At 42.2% G+C, this 23,240-nt stretch overlaps 1 protein-coding gene across 1 annotated transcript in view; it reads left to right on the top strand.

The window, feature by feature from the left end:
- Window positions 1–19,818, top strand: part of LOC121299365 (potassium/sodium hyperpolarization-activated cyclic nucleotide-gated channel 1-like) — a 65,684-nt gene extending 45,866 nt beyond the window's left edge. Inside the window, exons 5-8 of the mRNA XM_041227087.1 lie at window positions 3,427–3,573; window positions 5,339–5,579; window positions 10,825–10,989; window positions 18,242–19,818. Coding sequence (XP_041083021.1) covers window positions 3,427–3,573; window positions 5,339–5,579; window positions 10,825–10,989; window positions 18,242–19,782 — 2,094 coding nt within the window. The 3' untranslated portion in view covers window positions 19,783–19,818. The remainder of the gene's footprint in view (window positions 1–3,426; window positions 3,574–5,338; window positions 5,580–10,824; window positions 10,990–18,241) is intronic.
- Window positions 19,819–23,240: the final 3,422 nt, after the last annotated feature.

Here is a 23,240-nt window from a genome sequence, read left to right as displayed (position 1 = left end):
GTATTTCTACACATCCACGTTTTCACATCATCCTAGGAGTAGGTAGAAAGTTGGCAACAAAAGATATAAGTTTTTAGAAACTCTAATGAGGTAGCTGAGATGTCTATTGGGAGCTGTGTTATTCCTCTGCAGCACAGGGAAGCTTGTCGAGTTAGGTCTGCCCTGCCCTGAAGTAATTGAATTCTATATTGCTTTTACTGAAGCTGCCAGTTTGATGGGATATTACTCTTTCTCTGCAAGATGGAACTCTGATTATCTCCCTAATGCTGACACTAATTTTATTTATTTAGCGAATAAGGGGTTTACTTATGGGCACACAACGAGGCAGATCTCTAGCCTTTAAACCACTGATGGTAATGGTTGGCATGGTTTACATTAAACTACCCTCTCATCTTCACCATGGCATTGGCTGGGGGCAATGTTTGTGTTTATGTGTGGATAAGAAGATGAGCAAGAATTTCCTATGAATGGTGTATATTTATCAAGCAATACAGTCTGACACAGCGATCACTACCTGCTATATGATTGACCACTGCTTTATAGCGACAGTTAGGTGTCCCTAGTACATAATAAAAAGGTAAATACCTTATAAAAGTTTCCCAAATTAAATTAAGTTTCCCAAGTTAAATGTGCAGTTTTTCCCATGGTTATACTATGCATTTACTATAGTTCACTAAGGTTTTAATATGTTTTACCATACGTCTCTGTGCTTTACAATGGGCGTCTACCCATTGGGAACATAATTGGCTGCCTGAGGAAATGAATAAGGTTTACAATAAGTGATAAAGCATCAGTATATTAATACATTGTTCTATCACAATTCTACACCTTGCACAAAGAAACAATGGGCTACGTTGTCTTAGTGAATTCACCTTGAGAAACAGGAACAGCCAGTGAATCCCATAGGAAGAGATTGGAATGTGTTTTCAAAATCCAAGGTTTATTGGAATGTGCTATAAATCTGGCCATCGTTAAAACCCTGTGTTCAGGATCCAAGAAGCTGTGGTGTTGGAACTCTGCCTCATCAGGGGAATACAAGTACAGTGACATTACTGGGGCAATCAATAGAGCTAAGTACTTGAAAAGGGCAAGATTATCTAGTCATGGATACCAAGCTATTTAGTAAGCAAGTGGTCCAATTGCATCAAATAGCAATCGAATTCCCTAAGATGTTGGAGAAAGTACTTCATTTTCATATGTAGGTCAGCATTTAAATTTGCAATTAATTAGTATGCATGGATGATTAGACTCTTGTCACAGTTTCCAGAAGAGACAATGAGTGTGTGAGTATCTGCGTGTATGTGTTTGTTTGAGCATTCTGCTGCAATTATAGCCTATCAAGTAAGGATCTTTCATCGTCAGACATTATGCAAAACTTTACACCTCTGATATACACAACAGCCTATATTCCAGGAAGCTGGATAAGTTTGGGGATACCATCTACAGGATGTCAGAGGTTTGGTGCAGAAGATAAAAGACGATGAATCACTGCGATTCCAGGAAAGTCTGGATGGCAGCTGCAGATTAAACGTCTAGATTAAAGTCTGCAAAATGATCTAAAACAGAAGCTTGTGAAGTTGCACAAGGCCTATGAAAGCATAGCAAAAAGAAGTAGCATGAAGAACCAGCTTTTATAAATATCCATTTTGGTTTGTGAAGAACTTATTCACGAGCGGAAAGAATGGTATACTTACAGCAACTAGGTGTGTGATGTTTATCTGTCAACAATAGAGAGACCGGTCATAGGTCATAAATTAGGAAATGTAACTGAGGAAGTCTAGTGCACTAAGGTTCAGATGGAAAAGACACTTATGGAGGGAGGTAGCACCGGCAGTGAGAACTAGGAGAAAGTGAGCAGCACAGGACCCGGTGAAGGATGCAAAGGCTGCCCTTCATATCAGTGACATCAAGGAGCTTCCTGACCAGGTCCACAAATTATGTTCTTTCCTCACTACAGAACATGAATGTGTTCACCACCTACCCTGAACCACATTCTTACAGGATGGAAGGTGGCTCTGAGCCAGCGTCACTTCATTTGGCATCATGACCAGGTGCAGCAGGAACTCTCTCTCTGTGGTTCCTAGGCTATTATCCTCATAACGGGGAGTCCCACAGCATAAACTCACTCTCTCTCTGGTTCCTAGGCTGTAGGAGGGTTGTCCAAACCCAGCTGTTTCTATCCACTATCCTTTTATTTCTGGTAAATTTATGGTTTAACCAAACATGCTAGTCCTGACAAGAACATGCAAAAGACCAAAACTGTATACTCTGTTCATTTAGTTTACATGTGACCAAGCCAATTGTTAGAGCCATTTACCACATATTCAAACAGAGCACCTAGTCTTGTTCTAGCAACTTACTTGGATGATGCTAAAGAGTCTGCAGCACTTCCTCCCCTATGACAGGTGCATTTTTCCTTTCTGAAAATTTCTCATGGAGTGAAGAGATTTGCGATCCATAGTTCTTGTTACAGCACTCGAAACAGATCATTTCAGTTCATTTCTTGTAGTATAATGCTGCATGTTAAAAGTCTCTATTCAAAATGTATCCAGCAACGTGGACAGGTTAAAACAGCAATTACCAGTGAAGGATGTGTGGTCCTTTCATGTCTCTTATCTAATAAGAAGTTATCCTCAGCTAGCCTGGCTTTCTCCCACTCCATCGTCTCCACTCTCAATTGTTCCCTGTCTCTTACTTTTCTATTAAATTAATCCTTTCTCTATGATCAAAGACTGTAGTAAGCTAGGAGCCATGTTGAACTCATGATACCTCTGTCAATGCTTTTCTGGCAGCTGCTTCATGTTGCACTGTGTACTGCTGCTTCTATCTGTATTTCTTTTCTTTCTCTTTTAATTGCAATTTTATCAATGCTCATAATATAGCAAGGATGATTTCATATAATCAATGTCACAGTAAGTGTTACATATCAGTCCTGGTAGTTAGCACTTCAGACTCCTATTCAAATGAAGGACAATGGTCCCAAAATTCATTTTTTAGCCCTGGCAACATTATCTTAGGTCCCCTGTTTCATCATTTCATCTTTGCTTGTGTTTTATGCTTTCTTTTGGGATTTGCAGATTTGCAATGCTTTTTGAAGTTGCAGGTGCTTCCTGGTAACTAATCACTTCCTGTATTGTTGTTCAAAATGACTTGATCAAGCTGTAAGATGACCACAAGCCCATATATCTGAAACAAGAACATGGATTTGAAAGCATTTGAGCACCTGTAATCTCTTAATTGTAAAAAAAAAAATACATCTCAGTCTCTAGAGCTGTTATAAAGTCTTTGAAACCTTGAAAAGTCCAGACTAACAAGCTTCTTTGGTCAGGTTAAATTCTAAAGTAATTACCTTCATACCTTCTTTGAAAATAAATAATGATTAATGGTTTTGTTGTTGTCTTTCTGTTTGTTTTCTCTTTCTGCTAGTACAAACAAGTGGAGCAGTACATGTCCTTCCACAAGTTGCCTGCTGACATGCGGCAGAAGATCCACGATTACTACGAGCACCGCTACCAGGGCAAGATGTTCGATGAAGATAGCATCCTTGGAGAGCTGAGCGACCCGCTAAGAGAGGTAAGACTACGCATATGTTTCCATCACATATATCTACCCTTGCCAAAAGCTGAAATCAGTCTCTGTTTTATAGTAGCTTAATGCACATAAACAATTCCACCCTCTGGCATGAATAGACTTACTCTTGTGCATAGAAATAACACACACTGGTATATTACAAATACCCAGAGGGCCATTTATTATATTCTTAACGTTACCTGACAGTGTATTTTCACAGTCAAAGAAATTGAATCTAAATTGGAATTTTTATTAAAATAGCAACAGTTGTATCCAAGTTTGTTAAATGTGTTACTGTCTTCATTGTTTTTGAGATGATTCTTAAGTATGGAAAAATGAAAACTCCACAGTCAGGTTTGCATTGTGCATTTCCTTGAGCACATTTACAATCTCTTTCCGACTGACTGGGCTCGACAGAAAATCATCTCCTTTTAAAAGCTCAATGAAACTTTCTACACAATGTAGCAACTTTTTTTTTTTTGTATATCCATCAACAACAAGCTGAACGTGTCACTGCAAGCCTGCCAACCAATCAGAACAAACTTGGACATGGCATTAGTGCGCTTTCCTCAACCCAGAAGCTCTATTTTGTAAGGTAGTCCATGGTTAGTGTTTATCGGGGTCATGTGGCACTGAAATTAATTGAATATTCACGCATATTCCTTTCTATACCAGTCAGGTACATAGGAACAGAGTTAGGTATTTGTATTGTTCAGCCCACTAGTTAACCCAGGTTACTTCAGATGCATATAAGGCATGTCTACACTACTCCCTGCACTCCTCATAGCTGAGAGATATTCACCAGAGTAAAATCCACACACCCTGAATGTTACTTACATAGAGCAACCAAGTATTAAAGGAGCATTCAAATCTAAAATGAAACAGAAACAAGCAGAAAACAATGCTGAAACAGACACAATGTTGATAAGGTGGGGAGGCTTGTGAATACGTTTCTTAAGTGCTTGTCCTTCCTGTGTTCACCCCTGTTGGTTGAGTTCTCTCAGTACACATTGTTTTTCTAGAAGTCTCCCTGGTGGAATCAATGGAGCCTGCTGGTGTTCAGTGTTCTGCTGCTCTGCTGTACTGACTCGTGTTCAACTCCTTGTCAATCGGAGTCAATTGTCTTACACAGCTCACTGTTTTGGTTTCATCCCTTTGCTCTGTACAGTTTGCTCCATTTCATGTGTATTTTTTAAAACATATAATAGCTGTTCTGATTACATTGTATATTATTGCTTTTGTTCTTTTGAAATAATGCATAAAAACAGAAGAAAGCAACCTGAAAGGTGCTTTATGAAATATATAGAAATATATTTGAGTTGATTTTATTCATAACTATACTTAAATTCAATTACAAACATTTCTTAATGTCTTTAATTTGCTTGTGTCTGTTGTGAATTGTATGTATTTGTTTCCATTCTTTCTGATTCGTTTCCAGAGTTTTCTCATTTTCTATATTAATCCAATCTTCAACACAATGAGAAAGGCTTGACATTATAAATTTACTTAGTATGTATTGATTTTATTTTGTATTTTCTGATTATCTAGAAATGCACACAAAATAATCACAATACTGTGGACTAGATATTAAATGGTAACCCTGTCCTATACACACAAGACAGCATGGGGCCCTGGACTAGATATTAAAGGGTAATCCTATCCTATACGCACAGGACAGCATTGGTTCCTGGACGATATTAAAGGGTAACCCTGTCCTATGCACACAAAAACACTGCTTTCAACACCTCTGCCTCTTCTCTCTTTGAAGGAGATCATCAACTTTAACTGTCGGAAGCTGGTGGCGTCGATGCCTCTGTTTGCCAACGCAGACCCCAACTTCGTGACCTCGATGCTGACCAAGCTGCACTTCGAGGTGTTCCAGCCTACAGACTACGTCGTGCGCGAGGGCACTGTGGGCAAGAAGATGTACTTCATCCAGCACGGCGTGGTCAGCGTCCTCACCCGGGGCAACAAGGAGACAAAGCTGTCTGACGGCTCGTACTTCGGGGGTGAGAGCTGCAGACACCTGCTTACAGTTCAGTAGCAGGCCAGTCCAAGTTAAACTAGCAGATACAGCCTAGCTACAAGAGCCAGATGCTTCAGATTTCATTTGCATAGTTGTTTTTAATGCACCATTACCTTTTTGATGTTTGCAATCATTTTGACTGGTTCTCTTTGTTAGGACTCAAATACAGTGCTTTTATTTTCTGACAGGTCTGTGTTAAGGAACTTTCCTCTGAGTTCAGGAGCTGCTCTTCAGTTCTAGCTGCCTGACATAGATATTTGTGGCCTACGCTAAATCAGTCAAATTGTATTCAGAGAAGTAAACGCACAAGTTTCCATTTGTGTTGCTGGCAGTACACTGCTGTGCACTTGGTGGTACAGTCACTTATTGCTATAAAGACACTTTGGCTGATCTGATAGACTTTACTTGCATGTCTATGGAAGACAACTAGAAATGAAGACTGTTTGTCACAGCAATGAACCTCTCCTAATGATTGCAGACATCAGTACAATAGAAGAGGACAGTAGCAGTTTGTATACCAGTATAACAGTGTCATGACAATCACATTTTATTTTATTCACACATCTGCAGGTTTGAAAACATGTTTTATCATTAAAATAAAAATCACATACTACATACAGCAGGTTTAAGAAAGCTCTCAGTTTACAAAGTTATAATTCTAGCATTAGCAGCCACATTAATATTAGTGTTTGAAGTTATGATGAAACTTCAAGTAACAACATTCTCTGTATTTATTCTGTACATTTGGAGTTGTGATATAGGCAGCAGTATGAAAGAAAGGATAATGTTTTTCCGTTTACACGTTCGAGCTCTGTGTCAGAGGAATGCGATATCCACAAAAACTGCCTCTCAAGCTGCTTCTCTTTACCTCGTATTAGGACAGAATCAGTTTACGAATGCTTGTTTATTCTTCTATGCACTCTAGGGGACAGTACTGCTTTTGGTTCTGTTCATTTTATCTGTGCAAGATGTCATTTTTGGCAGAAATACAAGAAATTAGAAAACTACAATTGTGTTCAGAAGATGGGAGCACAGACTTACGATAAAGCCACTGTCATGGCATCCAAACTGAATGGATTGCAGGCAGAAAAAGTGCCAGAAGCAGAATCACTCATTGCTATGCTCATAAATTAAATCTTGTGCTTTCCCAGTTAGCAAATATCTTACAGAATGCAACATATTTTTGAAAATGTAGAGGAATTGGCTGCATTTTTTAATGAATCCACAAAATGCACCAGGGTTCTTGATGAGGGAAACAACTCATTCCATGCGCTTTCCAATAATGTGGCCTGACAGTAATGCCTACCCAGGCATTTCATCCGCCGCACGTCACTGGATTAGCATTATGTCTTAAAGATGAGCACACTGCTCCTCACAAGTGGTCAATACCTCCCAGTCCTTAGATGATGAATAGAGGAAGGCAATCAATTCCAGATGCTGGTGAAGCTTAATTTGCATTTGCACTCCATGCAGAGCTTTTTGCATTAACACTCCATGTAGAGCTCTTCTGTGCACTAGCATTCCATGCAGAGCTCTTCTGTGTATAAGCATCCTATGCAGAGCTCTTCTGTGCACTAACATTCCATGCAGAGCTCTTCTGCGCACTAACATTCCATGTAGAGCTCTTCTGTGCACTAGCATTCCATGCAGAGCTCTTCTGTGTATAAGCATCCTATGCAGAGCTCTTCTGTGCACTAACATTCCATGCAGAGCTCTTTTGTGCACTAGCATTCCATGCAGAGCTTTTCTGTGCATTAGCATTCCATGCAGAGCTCTTCTGTGTATTAGCATTCCATGCAGAGCTCTTCTGTGTATAAGCATCCTATGCAGAGCTCTTCTGCGCACTAACATTCCATGTAGAGCTCTTCTGTGCACTAGCATTCCATGCAGAGCTCTTCTGTGTATAAGCATCCTATGCAGAGCTCTTCTGTGCACTAACATTCCATGCAGAGTTCTTCTGTGCACTAGCATTCCATGCAGAGCTTTTCTGTGCATTAGCATTCCGTGCAGAGCTCTTCTGTGCATTAGCATTCCATGCACAGCTCTTCTGTGCACTAGCCTTCCATGCAGAACTCTTCTGTGCATTAGCATTCCATGCAGAGCTCTTCTGTGCACTAGCCTTCCATGCAGAACTCTTCTGTGCATTAGCATTCCATGCAGAGCTCTTCTGTGCACTAGCCTTCCATGCAGAGCTCTTCTGTGTATGAGCATTCCATGCAGAGCTCTTCTGTGCACTAGCATTCCATGCAGAGCTCTTCTGTGCATTAGCATTCCATGCAGAGCTGTTTGTTGATTTACAGGCAAGAACTTGGTTGACAGGGTGAAGCCCAGACCATTTAATTTCAAAAGCTCCTCATTCATGTCGTCCATTTGCATTTACTTCAATTTCCATTCTTTGTAGGTCTATGGAAACATGTTTGGCAGCATGTAAATGTTTATGTTAATATATTTGAAATGTCATAATTTGCATAGTTTGCTTTTAATTCTTAAAGGCTGCTTGATCTTGTCAGAGCCTTTTAAGAGATATTTATTATTTTTATTTTCAGAAACAGTTTTACCCCGAATGTGTACCCTAAATTTTAAAGTAGAGCTATCAGTATGGTGACCTCCATCCACTACATTTACATGTAAAATATAAAGTTGGACATATACTGACAAGTCCCTTCACGCTTAGCTTGGGATCCTCTTATAAAGTAGAAAGGCTCAAATTAGATTTTCAGGTTTTTTTTTTTTTCTTATTTCAATGTTTGCAACCATTTTGAGTGGTTCTAATTGCCAGGCACTGACATATATACATAGGCTGGATCAGAGGCAGAGGCATGTAGTGAACACCACCTCCTGCAGAGCAAGTTTCCTTTGGCATTGCTGAGATCAGAAGTTCCTCACTAGATGGCACTCATGCATACTAACATAAAGACAATTTGGGAAATCTAGCTGATATCTCCATGGCTGCTAGAGCTAAAAAGCAATTTCAGAACTCAGGACAAAGCACACAGACACATGAACACAGATGTAGGGGAGTGAGTAATTGCAATAAGAATTCCTCAGAATGATTGAAATCATCAATATATACTATATATATATATATAATTATATATATATTATATATATATATATATATATATATATATATATATATATATATATATACACACACACACACACACACACACACACAAAAATGCAATTTGAAGCTGTATTAAAGTGGTTCTCTAAGCACATGTACAAATGTAAATTGATATACGTATGTCACAAAAATGCCTGCAGTGGGTGACGTCAGACCAGAAATAAGAACCAGCACAAAATAAACAGAGAGGTGGAGTTTTGGTGAAGCTGAGCTGTGCTCAGCATTTAATGATTCAACAAATGGAAAAATAAATGGTTATAAGACAAACAAAACACAGGATATGGCACTTCAGCCAAATAAATATACAAACAAAATGGACTACATGGACAAACAAAGTGAGCTGGTATTATTTACTAGAACTATTATTATTACCTTTGTCTCCAATCCCATTTTCCACTCACCGAACACACAACCCAGAGTGAGTGAAAACATGCTGCTTTTATGCAGCTGTAGTGAGACTCGATTGCTAATCAATCATTCAATTGGAGTCTCAGTACAACTGTATTTTGCCTGCACGTGAAGTGCTGGGCAATCCTCTTGCCTAAATACAAATATACATTTTAAACACTTGTGCGCATAACCCATATTATATCCTGCGTACCAATGATTATACACCAACATTAACACACAACACGCAACATACAACACCGAAATATACACAGGGGTGGGGCAACATTGCCACAACGTACAGTGTAGCGTACAGGTGCTCCTGATGTGTTCAGTGCCTCTGTATATCCACACATTCTGATATGCTGAGTAAAGTGTGCTAAACACTGTTGTTATCAAGTTTCCATTGGATAAGCATTTCTCTAGTATATAAAATGTGATTGTTTATTGAACCCCTCCGTGACTCTGCCTGCACTGCACCACAGCCCCAGTTTCACTCTGAATCCTTTCATTCTCAATGTGTCTTCACTCATATAATCCAAGCTCTTAGCTATTCTGCTCACTCCTCTGGGCTAACACGCTTCAGCCGTGGGGACCGCCGTACTGAACACGAGTTAGCCATTCATGAAATTAATTTTTGTAACTGTCAGAAATAGTAGAACGAGTCCTTCATATTTAACATGCATTATTCAAACTATGTATCAGATTTGAATTCCATGCCTCAAAATCAAGAAAAAAAAAATATACCTCAGTCACTTATTCCTGATACAAAAAAGAAGTGGGTATAAGTGATAATGAATGTTCTGTAAACTTGAATCAGTACTACAAACTTCCCGCTTTGTTGCTTTCATTCCCTGTTTTTACAGAGCTTGAATTCTTTATATCTGGGCTGTGTCCATCTAGTTAAACTGTACTCCCAAGTGAGCCAGGGGATTTAAAAAAAAAATAGCAAATAAAATGATAAAGTTCTATTTTTTTAACACACGCTTGGTTAGTTTAATGCTTACACCTTACATCCCACGACTACAACTGGTGTTGAGAAAGCAATGTGAGCAGACAACAATACAGAGCCCCTTGCACACAGAGCTGCGGTGAGGGAGACAGGCATAAACTGGTCCCCTCCAGGCTGCCAGCATTCAGAGCTGATACACTGTGGGCTGCAGATAGGAAAGATAGTGCTGGAGACCCTCGCAAGGTGGAATACACTCATACATTGTTTTTAAAATAGTTTTATACATTTTACAGAAGCTTGTTACCCAATGAGTCTAAAATGAAACCGGTGCTTATTACTTGCTTGTCTTTTAGAAACCTTTTTTAAAATGGGCCAAAGAAACACAACTGCCTTGAACCTAAATCACCTGTGAATGAATTTTCCATTGGGATCCAACACCAGTGTAATAACCACAATCTCCAGATTAATAGAAATAGTTCCTGTTGAAATATTTGTTTAAGTTTCTTCTAACAGGATTGTGTCCAAATTATAGCATCAGTTCAACTCCTACACTGAGGTGTAACGTCTGTTTCAGTTTTGTTTCAAAAGAAAAAGGAACCAAGTTTGTAAGTGTATCTATATTAAATTTTGTGACAAGGTTGAAAACAGAAGTATTCAAAGCGCAGTGGTTTCCCACAATCCTAAATGACCTTGTTTACCTGTGTGCCCTCCATGGTATTGTTGTATCTGGATGATAATGGACCGTGTCTGTTTTCTGTGCAGAGATCTGCTTGCTGACTCGGGGCCGGAGGACGGCCAGTGTCCGGGCCGACACTTACTGCCGGCTCTACTCACTCTCCGTGGAGAACTTCAACGAGGTGCTGGAGGAGTACCCCATGATGAGAAGAGCCTTCGAGACCGTGGCCCTGGACCGGCTCGACCGCATCGGTGAAAACAGAGCACAGACACAATACACACCATACCACTGTGCTTACACTGCTAACACAGCACACACACCATACACACCACACCACTGTGCTTACACTGCTAACACATCACACACACCATACACACCATACCACTGTGCTTACACTGCTAACACAGCACACACACACCATACCACTGTGCTTACACTGCTAACACAACACACACACCATACACACCATACCACTGTGCTTACACTGCTAACACAGCACACACACACCATACCACTGTGCTTACACTGCTAACACAGCACACACACCATACACACCATACCACTGTGCTTACACTGCTAACACAGCACACACACCATACACACCATACCACTGTGCTTACACTGCTAACACAGCACACACACCATACACACCATACCACTGTGCTTACACTGCTAACACAGCACACACACAATACACACCATACCACTGTGCTTACACTGCTAACACAGCACACACACACTACACATACCACTGTGCTTACACTGCTAACACAGCACACACACCATACACACCATACCACTGTGCTTACACTGCTAACACAGCACACACACACCATACCACTGTGCTTACACTGCTAACACATCACACACACCATACACACCATACCACTGTGCTTACACTGCTAACACATCACACACACCACACCACTGTGCTTACACTGCTAACACAACACACACACCATACACACCATACCACTGTGCTTACACTGCTAACACAGCACACACACCATACACACCATACCACTGTGCTTACACTGCTAACACAGCACACACACACCATACCACTGTGCTTACACTGCTAACACAGCACACACACCATACACACCATACCACTGTGCTTACACTGCTAACACAGCACACACACACCATACCACTGTGCTTACACTGCTAACACAGCACACACACCATACACACCATACCACTGTGCTTACACTGCTAACACATCACACACACCATACACACCACACCACTGTGCTTACACTGCTAACACATCACACACACACCATACCACTGTGCTTACACTGCTAACACAGCACACACACACCATACCACTGTGCTTACACTGCTAACACAGCACACACACCATACACACCATACCACTGTGCTTACACTGCTAACACAGCACACACACACACACCATACCACTGTGCTTACACTGCTAACACATCACACACACCATACACACCATACCACTGTGCTTACACTGCTAACACATCACACACACACCATACCACTGTGCTTACACTGCTAACACAACACACACACCATACACACCATACCACTGTGCTTACACTGCTAACACAGCACACACACCATACACACCATACCACTGTGCTTACACTGCTAACACAGCACACACACACCATACCACTGTGCTTACACTGCTAACACAGCACACACACACCATACACACCATACCACTGTGCTTACACTGCTAACACAACACACACACCATACACACCATACCACTGTGCTTACACTGCTAACACATCACACACACCACACCACTGTGCTTACACTGCTAACACAACACACACACCATACACACCATACCACTGTGCTTACACTGCTAACACAGCACACACACACCATACACACCACACCACTGTGCTTACACTGCTAACACAGCACACACACCATACATACCATACCACTGTGCTTACACTGCTAACACATCACACACACCATACACACCATACCACTGTGCTTACACTGCTAACACATCACACACACCATACACACCATACCACTGTGCTTACACTGCTAACACATCACACACACCATACACACCATACCACTGTGCTTACACTGCTAACACAGCACACACACACCATACCACTGTGCTTACACTGCTAACACAGCACACACACACCATACACACCATACCACTGTGCTTACACTGCTAACACAGCACACACACAATACACACCATACCACTGTGCTTACACTGCTAACACAGCACACACACCATACACACCATACCACTGTGCTTACACTGCTAACACAGCACACACACCATACACACCATACCACTGTGCTTACACTGCTAACACAGCACACACACCATACCACTGTGCTTACATTGCTAACACATCACACACACCACACCACTGTGCTTACACTGCTAACACAGCACACACACCATACACACCATACCACTGTGCTTACATTGCTAAGAGATCACACACTATACACACCACACCACTGTGCTTACACTGCTAACACATCACACACACACCATACACACCACACCACTGTGCTTACACTGCTAACACAGCACACACACCATACACACCATACCACTGTGCTTACACTGCTAACACAGCACACACACAAACACACCATACACACCATACCACTGTGCTTACACTGCTAACACAGCACACACACCATACACACCACACCACTGTGCTTACACTGCTAACACAGCACACACACCATACACACCATACCACTGTGCTTACACTGCTAACACAGCACAGTGCAGACAGTGGGCTGAATATAGGAAAGATAGCGCTGGAGACCCCTTCAAGTTTCTGACTGAACGATGTAAAGTCATGGATGATATACATTAAAGCAGAGAGCAAGGAAACTCCATGGCTATTTACTGGAATAATGCAAAGCTTCCTTACCCATCTGTGGAGGAGCAAACATGGTCTTACATTAGAATAAGCATGTTGTGCAAACAGAGATCTCTTTATATGAGTGAAGAGCCAGTTAATCATGTATGCTGAAAGATGTTTTTTTCAGCACATTTGAGACTTGGATAATGAATGGATGTGCATGGCAGAGGAAATGTATGGAACTAGCTTGTTAGCTACAATTACTACATATTATATATCATTCACAACATGAACAGAACACATGTATTTTATTTAATTAATAACAATTTGAACTGTAGTTATTTCTATACATGTGACTTTATAGAAACAATACAAGAGCCTCCTGAATGTATTCACTCTGCAATAGTACTGTGCGGGAGGCAGCTAACTTCTCAAAAGACCTCCATTATAAAACTGTCAACTTCCTTACTAGGAATTTAGAGTTTTGTGTGCACTCCCCTTGATCAGGGTAGCAGGATAGGCTCAGTCACACTTGAGAGCTGGGTCCTTGAAGATAGCAGCCTGGCTAGGGAGCTAGACAAGATGGCTAGCAAATGAATAACATCAGCCAGAGGATCAACAGCAACAGCTTGTTACTGTTATTTGAGCATACAGGGTAAAGCAGGTTCCTATTATAATAATACATTATATTATATCAGTACTTAATTCCTTCACACATCGGACAAGTTTCCCAGTTCCAGAGCTAAGGGCTGACCCACTCTCTCTCTCTGTTTGTGTGCGCTCACTGCCAGACTGCATGCAGTCATTCTGAATGATATGACTGAAATACATAAACACTCTTAAAGGGCCTGCTTCCTGCTACCACAGAATCATTACAACTTCACTTCCGATATCATTTCACCCTAGCAGTGTCTTGAGGGAAGGTCAAAGCTTCTTACTGGCTGCAAAGCATGACAGTCATTAAAGGAAGCAGATGGTTGGTTACTGACAAGTAAAGAAGGCATTGAAGGAGTGGGGACAATTTCATTACAGATTTATCAGTAAATAACATTTGGATTTAAGATTTATCAGTAAATATATTCAATTACATTTGATTGTGTTTACCCCTTGTACCCTGCTTAAGAAAATCTCACTGGCCTAATTTTGTTTTGATATTTCAAATAATTATTTAAGCCATAGAGTTTATTTAGCATGGATTTTTACCCTTATTGTAATATAATGGGGAAAAAAGAATTGGGACTGTTGAAGATCTTGTTTGAAGTGTTGATAGTGGTGATCACAGCATCACAGCAACACAGCACCACAGCATCACAGCATCACAGCAACACAGCAACACAGCATCACAGCAACACAGCATCACAGCAACACAGCATCACAGCAACACAGCAACACAGCATCACAGCAACACAGCATCACAGCAACACAGCATCACAGCATCACAGCAACACAGCATCACAGCAACACAGCATCACAGCATCACAGCATCACATCATCACAGCAACACAGCATCACAGCAACACAGCATCACAGCAACACAGCAACACAGCATCACAGCATCACAGCATCACAGCAACACAGCAACACAGCATCACAGCAACACAGCATCACAGCATCACAGCAACACAGCATCACAGCATCACAGCAACACAGCATCACAGCAACACAGCATCACAGCAACACAGCATCACAGCATCACAGCAACACAGCATCACAGCATCACAGCAACACAGCATCACAGCATCACAGCAACACAGCATCACAGCATCACAGCATCACAGCAACACAGCATCACAGCATCACAGCAACACAGCATCACAGCATCACAGCAACACAGCATCACAGCAACACAGCATCACAGCAACACAGCATCACAGCATCACAGCATCACAGCATCACAGCAACACAGCAACACAGCATCACAGTATCACAGCATCACAGCAACACAGCAACACAGCATCACAGCATCACAGCATCACAGCAACACAGCAACACAGCATCACAGCATCACAGCATCACAGCAACACCTTCATGTATCTGTTAAACTTGAAATCACCAACTTCTGGGTCCGGATTATTGAGAGAGTGTACTGTACCAGCACTGTACTGGACTTCACATTGCAATTTCAAAACACAGCATATGTGTTTATTGTTGGTAGGGATTCATTTTAGCACACAAAATATTTGATGGAGCTAAACATTTCTTAATGAGTTTTATGCATGGAGTGCTCCATAAGGATGCTGTAGACTTTTTGGATAATAATAATAATAATAATAATAATAATAATAATAATAATAATAATAATTTATAGATTGTGATTTAGGATAACTGCTGGTATATCAAATTAAATGTTTATTTCTGTAGCAGATTTGTTTTTCTGATGAAGGCTAAATTAACAAAAAATATATGTAAAAAATAAAAAATAATACTCAAAGGGATATTTTTCTGTATTAATAACTGTAAATAAGAAACATTCTAGTACAAATAGTCATCTGAAGTATTCTGCATATTTTTAAAAGCCCTCCCTTCCCATTTACTGGTAAAATGTATAAATCCTGTGTGTAAATCCTCACACTGCTGGAGAGAGCAGCCCCTTTGCTCTGTGTGTAAATCCACAAACTGCTGGAGAGAGCAGCCCCTCCGCTTTGTGTGTAAATCCTCACACTGCTGGAGAAAGCAGCCCCTCCGCTTTGTCTGTAAATCCTCACACTGCTGGAGAGAGCAGCCCCTCCGTTCTGTGTGTAAATCCACACACTGCTGGAGAGAGCAGCCCCTCCGCTCTGTGTGCAAATCCACACACTGCTGGAGAGAGCAGCCCCTCCGCTCATTGTGTAAATCCTCACACTGCTGGAGAGAGCAGCCCCTCCGCTCTGTGTGCAAATCCTCACACTGCTGGAGAGAGCAGCCCCTCCGCTCATTGTGTAAATCCTCACACTGCTGTAGAGAGCAGCCCCTCCGCTCTGTGTGTAAATCCTCACACTGCTGGAGAGAGCAGCCCCTCCACTCTGTGTGTAAATCCTCACACTGCTGGAGAGAGCAGCCCCTCCACTCTGTGTGTAAATCCTCACACTGCTGGAGAGAGCAGCCCTCAGCTCTGTGTGTAAATCCTCACACTGCTGGAGAGAGCAGCCCCTCTGCTCATTGTGTAAATCCACACACTGCTGGAGAGAGCAGCCCCTCCGCTCATTGTGTAAATCCACACACTGCTGGAGAGAGCAGCCCTCTGCTCTATGTTTAAATCCTTCCGCAGCTGTGCTCTCTGGTCCCGGAACCATTTAGAACCCGATTTCATTCAAAAGTCTTTCAAGGGCCATTCCACAACGACTCACTAATTATTCCATTATGAGGCTAAAGGTGACTCTAATCTCCCCCCTGGGTGTGGCACAGAGTAGTATCAGCACTCACATACCTGAACTCTGACTCCTCTCCAAAATCCATTTGCCTGTAATACAGCAGAGGTCCCATTAAGTGAGCTGGAAGATAGTTGGTGTTAAATATCAACATATATCAAAGAGGGCCTTGTGCTAAACCACGCCCTTGGGGTCTTGATATGAACTCAGCTTTAACATCTTTCTCTTCCTCCACCACCCATAACAACAGCCTATATTAACGACCAGAAAGCTTTGAATCAAACACATGCACTCCTATAGGCAGCCAGCAAGTGTACTGTAGCTGTTGGCTGTCTCAATAGTGGAAATCATAGAATATCTACATCCAGGGTTACCATGTGACTCCATGTTCACCTGGGCAGTATGGGACAGTGCAGGCTTTTCAACTCACATCCCAATGCATTCAGGTACATTTTATCTGCCTCAGGTACCTTTCACAGCAGGACTACACTTACTAAAATACATTGGGGAGTGAGTTGAAAAGCCTGAACTGTCCCAAACTGTCCTGGACATGGAGATATATGATAACCTTATCTACATCATAGTATTATGAAGCGATACTATTTTTACAAGGTAACTATACAAAATAAGTGTCTGTGGAAGTGTAGCGTTGCTGTCAGGAATAGCAGATGTAGAACAATGGAGATTAATTTTATTTTCAAAAACAAATCACCGGAGCACAAGCAACTGCTTCTCTTGAGCTCTGAGCTGCGCTGAGGGGCCGTCTCGCTGCACCGAGGGGCCGTCTCGCTGCACCGAGGGGCCGTCTCGCTGCACCGAGGGGCCGTCTCGCTGCACCGAGGGGCCGTCTCGCTGCACCGAGGGGCCGTCTCGCTGCACCGAGGGGCCGTCTTGCTGCATTGAGGGGCCATCTCGCTGCACTGCCGGGCCGTCTTACTGCACTGAAGGGCTGTCTTGCTGCATTGAGGGGCCATCTCGCTGCACTGCCGGGCCGTCTTACTGCACTGAGGGGCTGTCTTGCTGCATTGAGGGGCCGTCTCGCCACTCCTCCTTAATTGGCAATTCATTATCCAATTTAACTTGACCACAGGCTTTATTCAATCAGGTCCAGCCAACATCTCACATGTATTGATATTGTCAGCAGAGCTTGATATTATGTTAAGTTGTTCTTTAAATTCTGGTTGTTTAGGGAAGCTTTCATAACATTGGCCAGTATTTTGCCGTAACCTTTTATTAACCAGTAAATAATACAACCAGTGCTGTGCCATTTGATTTTTCAGGAGCTCATATATCTCTTGTGTTTACCCTGACAGGAAAAGAAAACTCAATTTTGCTTCACAAGGTCCAACATGACCTGAACTCTGGTGTCCTCAACTACCAGGAGAAAGAAATCATCCAGCAGATCATACAGCATGACCGGAAGATGGCTCACTACACAGACCTTCTGCAGAACCCTGCTCCTCCTGTCTCCACCCCAATACCAGTCATCTTGGCTCCGCTTATCCAAGCACCCTTGCAGGCTGCTACCGCTACCACCTCAGTGGCCATCACCCTGACAGACCACCCCCGGCTGCCAGGAGCACTGTTACACCAGCCTGTATCTGTGCTGGGGTCCTTGGGACAGCAGCCGCCTCGGAAGTTAAAGAGGTTTCATTCCTTGGTGTACACTACTGAACCCTCTGCAGTCAGCTATCCCTCCAGTGCTCCATCCCTGCTTCAGACACCAGGAGCGGACAGCTCTTTCCAGGCTTGCTTCAAGGCTCACCAACCTCCAGGGGCCTCTGCTAGCTTGAGCCAGTTTAATCATCCCTCAGACTCTACCAGCTTGAGCCAGCTTCATCATCCTTCCATGGGTTCACCATCCCCCCATCCCAGCAGTGGTGCCTCTATATTCACATTCAACCAGTTTCAGCAGTCCACCTCTGTATCCCCTCACTCAAGCCTGACTGGGCTTCATCAGCACTCCAGCAACACCCCACCTTCAGGATTGGCGATCTTCCAGCAGGGAGCTTCTAGTTCCCTTGCCGCCTCCAGCTCCAGATCCTTAACCTCTAGCTCCACTGGTTCCCTGCTTGACCAGCTCCAGCCACCATCCAGGCCTCCTCAGGTAGGATCCCTCCAGCAATTTGCAGGGGGAGGCAGGACTTCAGGTGGTTTGAACTTGTTCCAGACTCTTCCGTCCAGCTCACTCTCTTCCAGTCTGAGCCAGCTGACACAAGTAGGTCTGGGTTCTACTTCTTCACTGTTGCAGCATGGCTTGCCAGGACTGCACTCGGGGTCCATAGCTCAGCTCCAGCAGGAGAGGTCAGCCCTTTCCTCCTTAATGCATGGCTCTGGCACCGCCTCCCCTTGCTACACGCCGCTGGCCCCCAGCCCCACCATGCAAAGCCCAGTAGCAGGGAGAACTTTACAGTTCAGTGGCCCATCAAGAATATCTGGTTCCCACAGCTCCCTGCTCATGACTCAGACTTCAAGCCCCTCTCAACCCATCAGCCAACCTAGAGGCACCCAGTCTTCCCTAGTGGGACGCTTCTCCCATGATATCAAGCTGATCTCTGCCTCCCAATCCTGTCTGCCACAGGAGAGAGTTCAGGTCATGAGCCAGGGCTCCACACACTCCTCCAGGGAGTCCATGTCCAGCTTTACCCCCTACTCCACACATAGTCTCTTGGGCAAATCCTGTAGCTCCATCCCTCGCCAAATGACTGTTCCCAGGCAGACATTCTCAGGATCCAGACCTCAGACACACATTACCAGGGCTTCCCCGCCAATCGCCGTTCCACCAAGGAAGGATCCCACAGTGTTCCCATCTGAACTGGAGCCAGCACTGTCCAAATTACCCTCTAATTTGTGAGGTTTATTCAAACTCTTCTTCACCTCCCCTTAAAAAAAACAAATTCCCATGTGACTCAGTTTCCTATAGACTTCACTGTGTTCTGTTTATTTATTTGTTTTCCTCCAGTATAACTGTGATTTAAAGTTAACCAGGTGACTTAGAACTCTAGTTTTGTTTATTTTTTCAGCTTGCATTTTTAAAATATTTTATAATTGGTGGTGTAAAGATACAGTATAGCAAATAATACAAAATAACAATGAGAGGAAGAAAACTGTGATGAAAGGGTATGTACAAGAGCTTATATATGTAATAAGACAAAGGTAGAGACATTTCCTGACCTTAATGAGTGAATAGAGGTTACCTACTGCATATGAAGTTTTGCTAGGGGGAAATAATGTACCGTATATTAAAACCTGTCTGTGTAAAGGACACCTTAGCTAGAGGCACTAAACATCCTTCCAAAATGGATTCGAATTAATAGTCTTCCGATTACACTACCTGTCTCCGCGCTTTCGACTCCTCTCTCTCTCTCTCTCTCTGGATTGTCGTTCAGTGACTCATTACATTTTTGGTTCAAAGAGAACCATACACTATGTGAATCTGAATTAGATTTTTTTTTGTTTAATGATAATTATATGTTACCCGCTTGCTTACTGGAAAAATAGATCATGAATTGTTTAAAAGTACAGTATTGACACTCCATATACATTGCAGTTTTAGTCCCTTAAATATCATGCAATAAAAGTTGATTTGGACAAAATGTTTTAACATTGTTGTGGAAGGTTCTCGTCCAAAGGAGCTCATCACAAAATGCTGTAAAAATGCAATGAACAGGTGCCAGTACTTTTCTTAACTTTGTGATAAAAATTGTATTTTCAAATAAACTATTTTGTTACACAGGTGATTCATAGTGACAATCTATTTATTCATTATTCAATACACATATAGTGTACTTCAACTAGCTGCATTGTGCATTTGCTTCTGTATTGCATTACATAAATATCATGATTCACAGATTTAACAATTAATTCATGATGTCCCTTCCAGTAAGAAGCTCTACTAGTGTATGTGCTCAAGCTTTACTAAGTTCAGGTAACTTAGTAAAGCTTGGTAAGTTGGCCCAGGAGCTCAGATACCAGAGTCATGTTGGACTTTTCTACATAACTTTTCCGCACTGCTAAAAGCTGTATCTCCTTCAATCCAGCACCATTCATACAGCATGCATTCAAACAAAAACGTCTCTTTTAACCAGCACCATTCATAGAGCATGTATTCAAACAAAATCATCTCCTTCAACCCAGCACCATTCATACAGTATGCATTCAAACAAAACCATCTCCTTCAACCCAGCACCATTCATAGAGCATGCATTCAAACAAAACCATCTCCTTCAACCCAGCACCATTCATACAGCATGCATTCAAACAAAACCATCTCCTTCAACCCAGCACCATTCATACAGCATGCATTCAAACAAAACCATCTCCTTCAACCCAGCACCATTCATACACCATGCATTCAAACAAAACCATCTCCTTCAACCCAGCACCATTCATACAGCATGCATTCAAACAAAACCATCTCCTTCAACCCAGCACCATTCATACAGCATGCATTCAAACAAAACCATCTCCTTCAACCCAGCACCATTCATACAGCATGCATTCAAACAAAACCATCTCCTTCAACCCAGCACCATTCATACACCATGCATTCAAACAAAACCATCTCCTTCAACCCAGCACCATTCATACACCATGCGTTCAAACAAAACCATCTCCTTCAACCCAGCACCATTCATACACCATGCGTTCAAACAAAACCATCTCCTTCAACCCAGCACCATTCATACAGCATGCATTCAAACAAAACCATCTCCTTCAACGCAGCACCATTCATACAGCATGCATTCAAACAAAACCATCTCCTTCAACCCAGCACCATTCATACAGCATGCATTGAAACAAAACCATCTCCTTCAACCCAGCACCATTCATACACCATGCGTTCAAACAAAACCATCTCCTTCAACCCAGCACCATTCATACACCATGCGTTCAAACAAAACCATCTCCTTCAACCCAGCACCATTCATACACCATGCGTTCAAACAAAACCATCTCCTTCAACCCAGCACCATTCATACAGCATGCGTTCAAACAAAACCATCTCCTTCAACCCAGCACCATTCATACAGCATGCATTCAAACAAAACCATCTCCTTCAACCCAGCACCATTCATACAGCATGCATTCAAACAAAACCATCTCCTTCAACCCAGCACCATTCATAGAGCATGCGTTCAAACAAAACCATCTCCTTCAACCCAGCACCATTCATAGAGCATGCGTTCAAACAAAACCATCTCCTTCAACCCAGCACCATTCATACAGCATGCGTTCAAACAAAACCATCTCCTTCAACCCAGCACCATTCATACAGCATGCATTCAAACAAAACCATCTCCTTCAACCCAGCACCATTCATACAGCATGCATTCAAACAAAACCATCTCCTTCAACCCAGCACCATTCATACAGCATGCATTCAAACAAAACCAATAGTAATAACAACTCTTCTTCAAACTTTGATCTAAGTGGAACTTCATATGCAGAAGCAAGCAAACCTCAGAAACAGGTGATTATCCACTTTTGATACCAATAGAGGCCTATTTATATGTTTTCCCTTGTCCTCAAACCCCATCCCTTATTAAACAAATAATCTAGTACCATCTTTAGTGTCCAAGAATATAATTTAATAACTATAATAAAAATGTTTTATAACTGTTTATTATGCCATTGCCCTTAATCACTGTTCTCGCTGTTTCTGCATTCATGGGTATTTCTCTTGTTTAATAATGTCACTAGAAGACTTTATCTTCAGGGCTTGAACAAGGTGGAATTTTTGTAATGAGGCCAATTGAAAATTGACCAATACAACAGTTTCTTAGAATTGCTGTTAAATTTCTAATCCTGTTTCAGGGTGAAGAAGTTACTATCACAACCCCCCAGCGCACCCGTAGTGGTCATTTTTACACTTGCCTTATTCTACCTTGCTCAGGCTTATTTCATAATTGAACTGTAGTCCTAGTCAGAGTGGTGACAGATTCATTTGAGCCAAAGCCACATAGGTGAATAAGATAGCTTCGCAACTATTGTCACCATGACTTCAACCTGGAGGTCAAATTGATAGCAAGGCATTCTGTATGCAGCGCATCCTTTCATTTGTGCAGAGGAAACAATACATAAACATGATTAATGAGTCCAGCTTTTGGAATGCACTGTTTATTAATTAATAAGCTTGTACAGCTAGAGGGCGTACCTCCCTCCCATCTGAGTACAGAATGTCTGGAAGACCCAGGTACTGGAAACACAACGTTCCTTAAGAGATCATACACATCTGACAACCCACAAGCTAACCTTTCAAATGTGACCTTGGCCATGTAAATTGGATGCATCTGTTTGTTATTATAACTA

Source organism: Polyodon spathula, chromosome 24 (assembly GCF_017654505.1).
Source record: "Polyodon spathula isolate WHYD16114869_AA chromosome 24, ASM1765450v1, whole genome shotgun sequence".
In the NCBI taxonomy this organism is placed as follows: domain Eukaryota; kingdom Metazoa; phylum Chordata; class Actinopteri; order Acipenseriformes; family Polyodontidae; genus Polyodon; species Polyodon spathula.
Note: the sequence above shows the minus strand (reverse complement) of the source record. Positions and strands in the feature narration are given on the sequence as shown.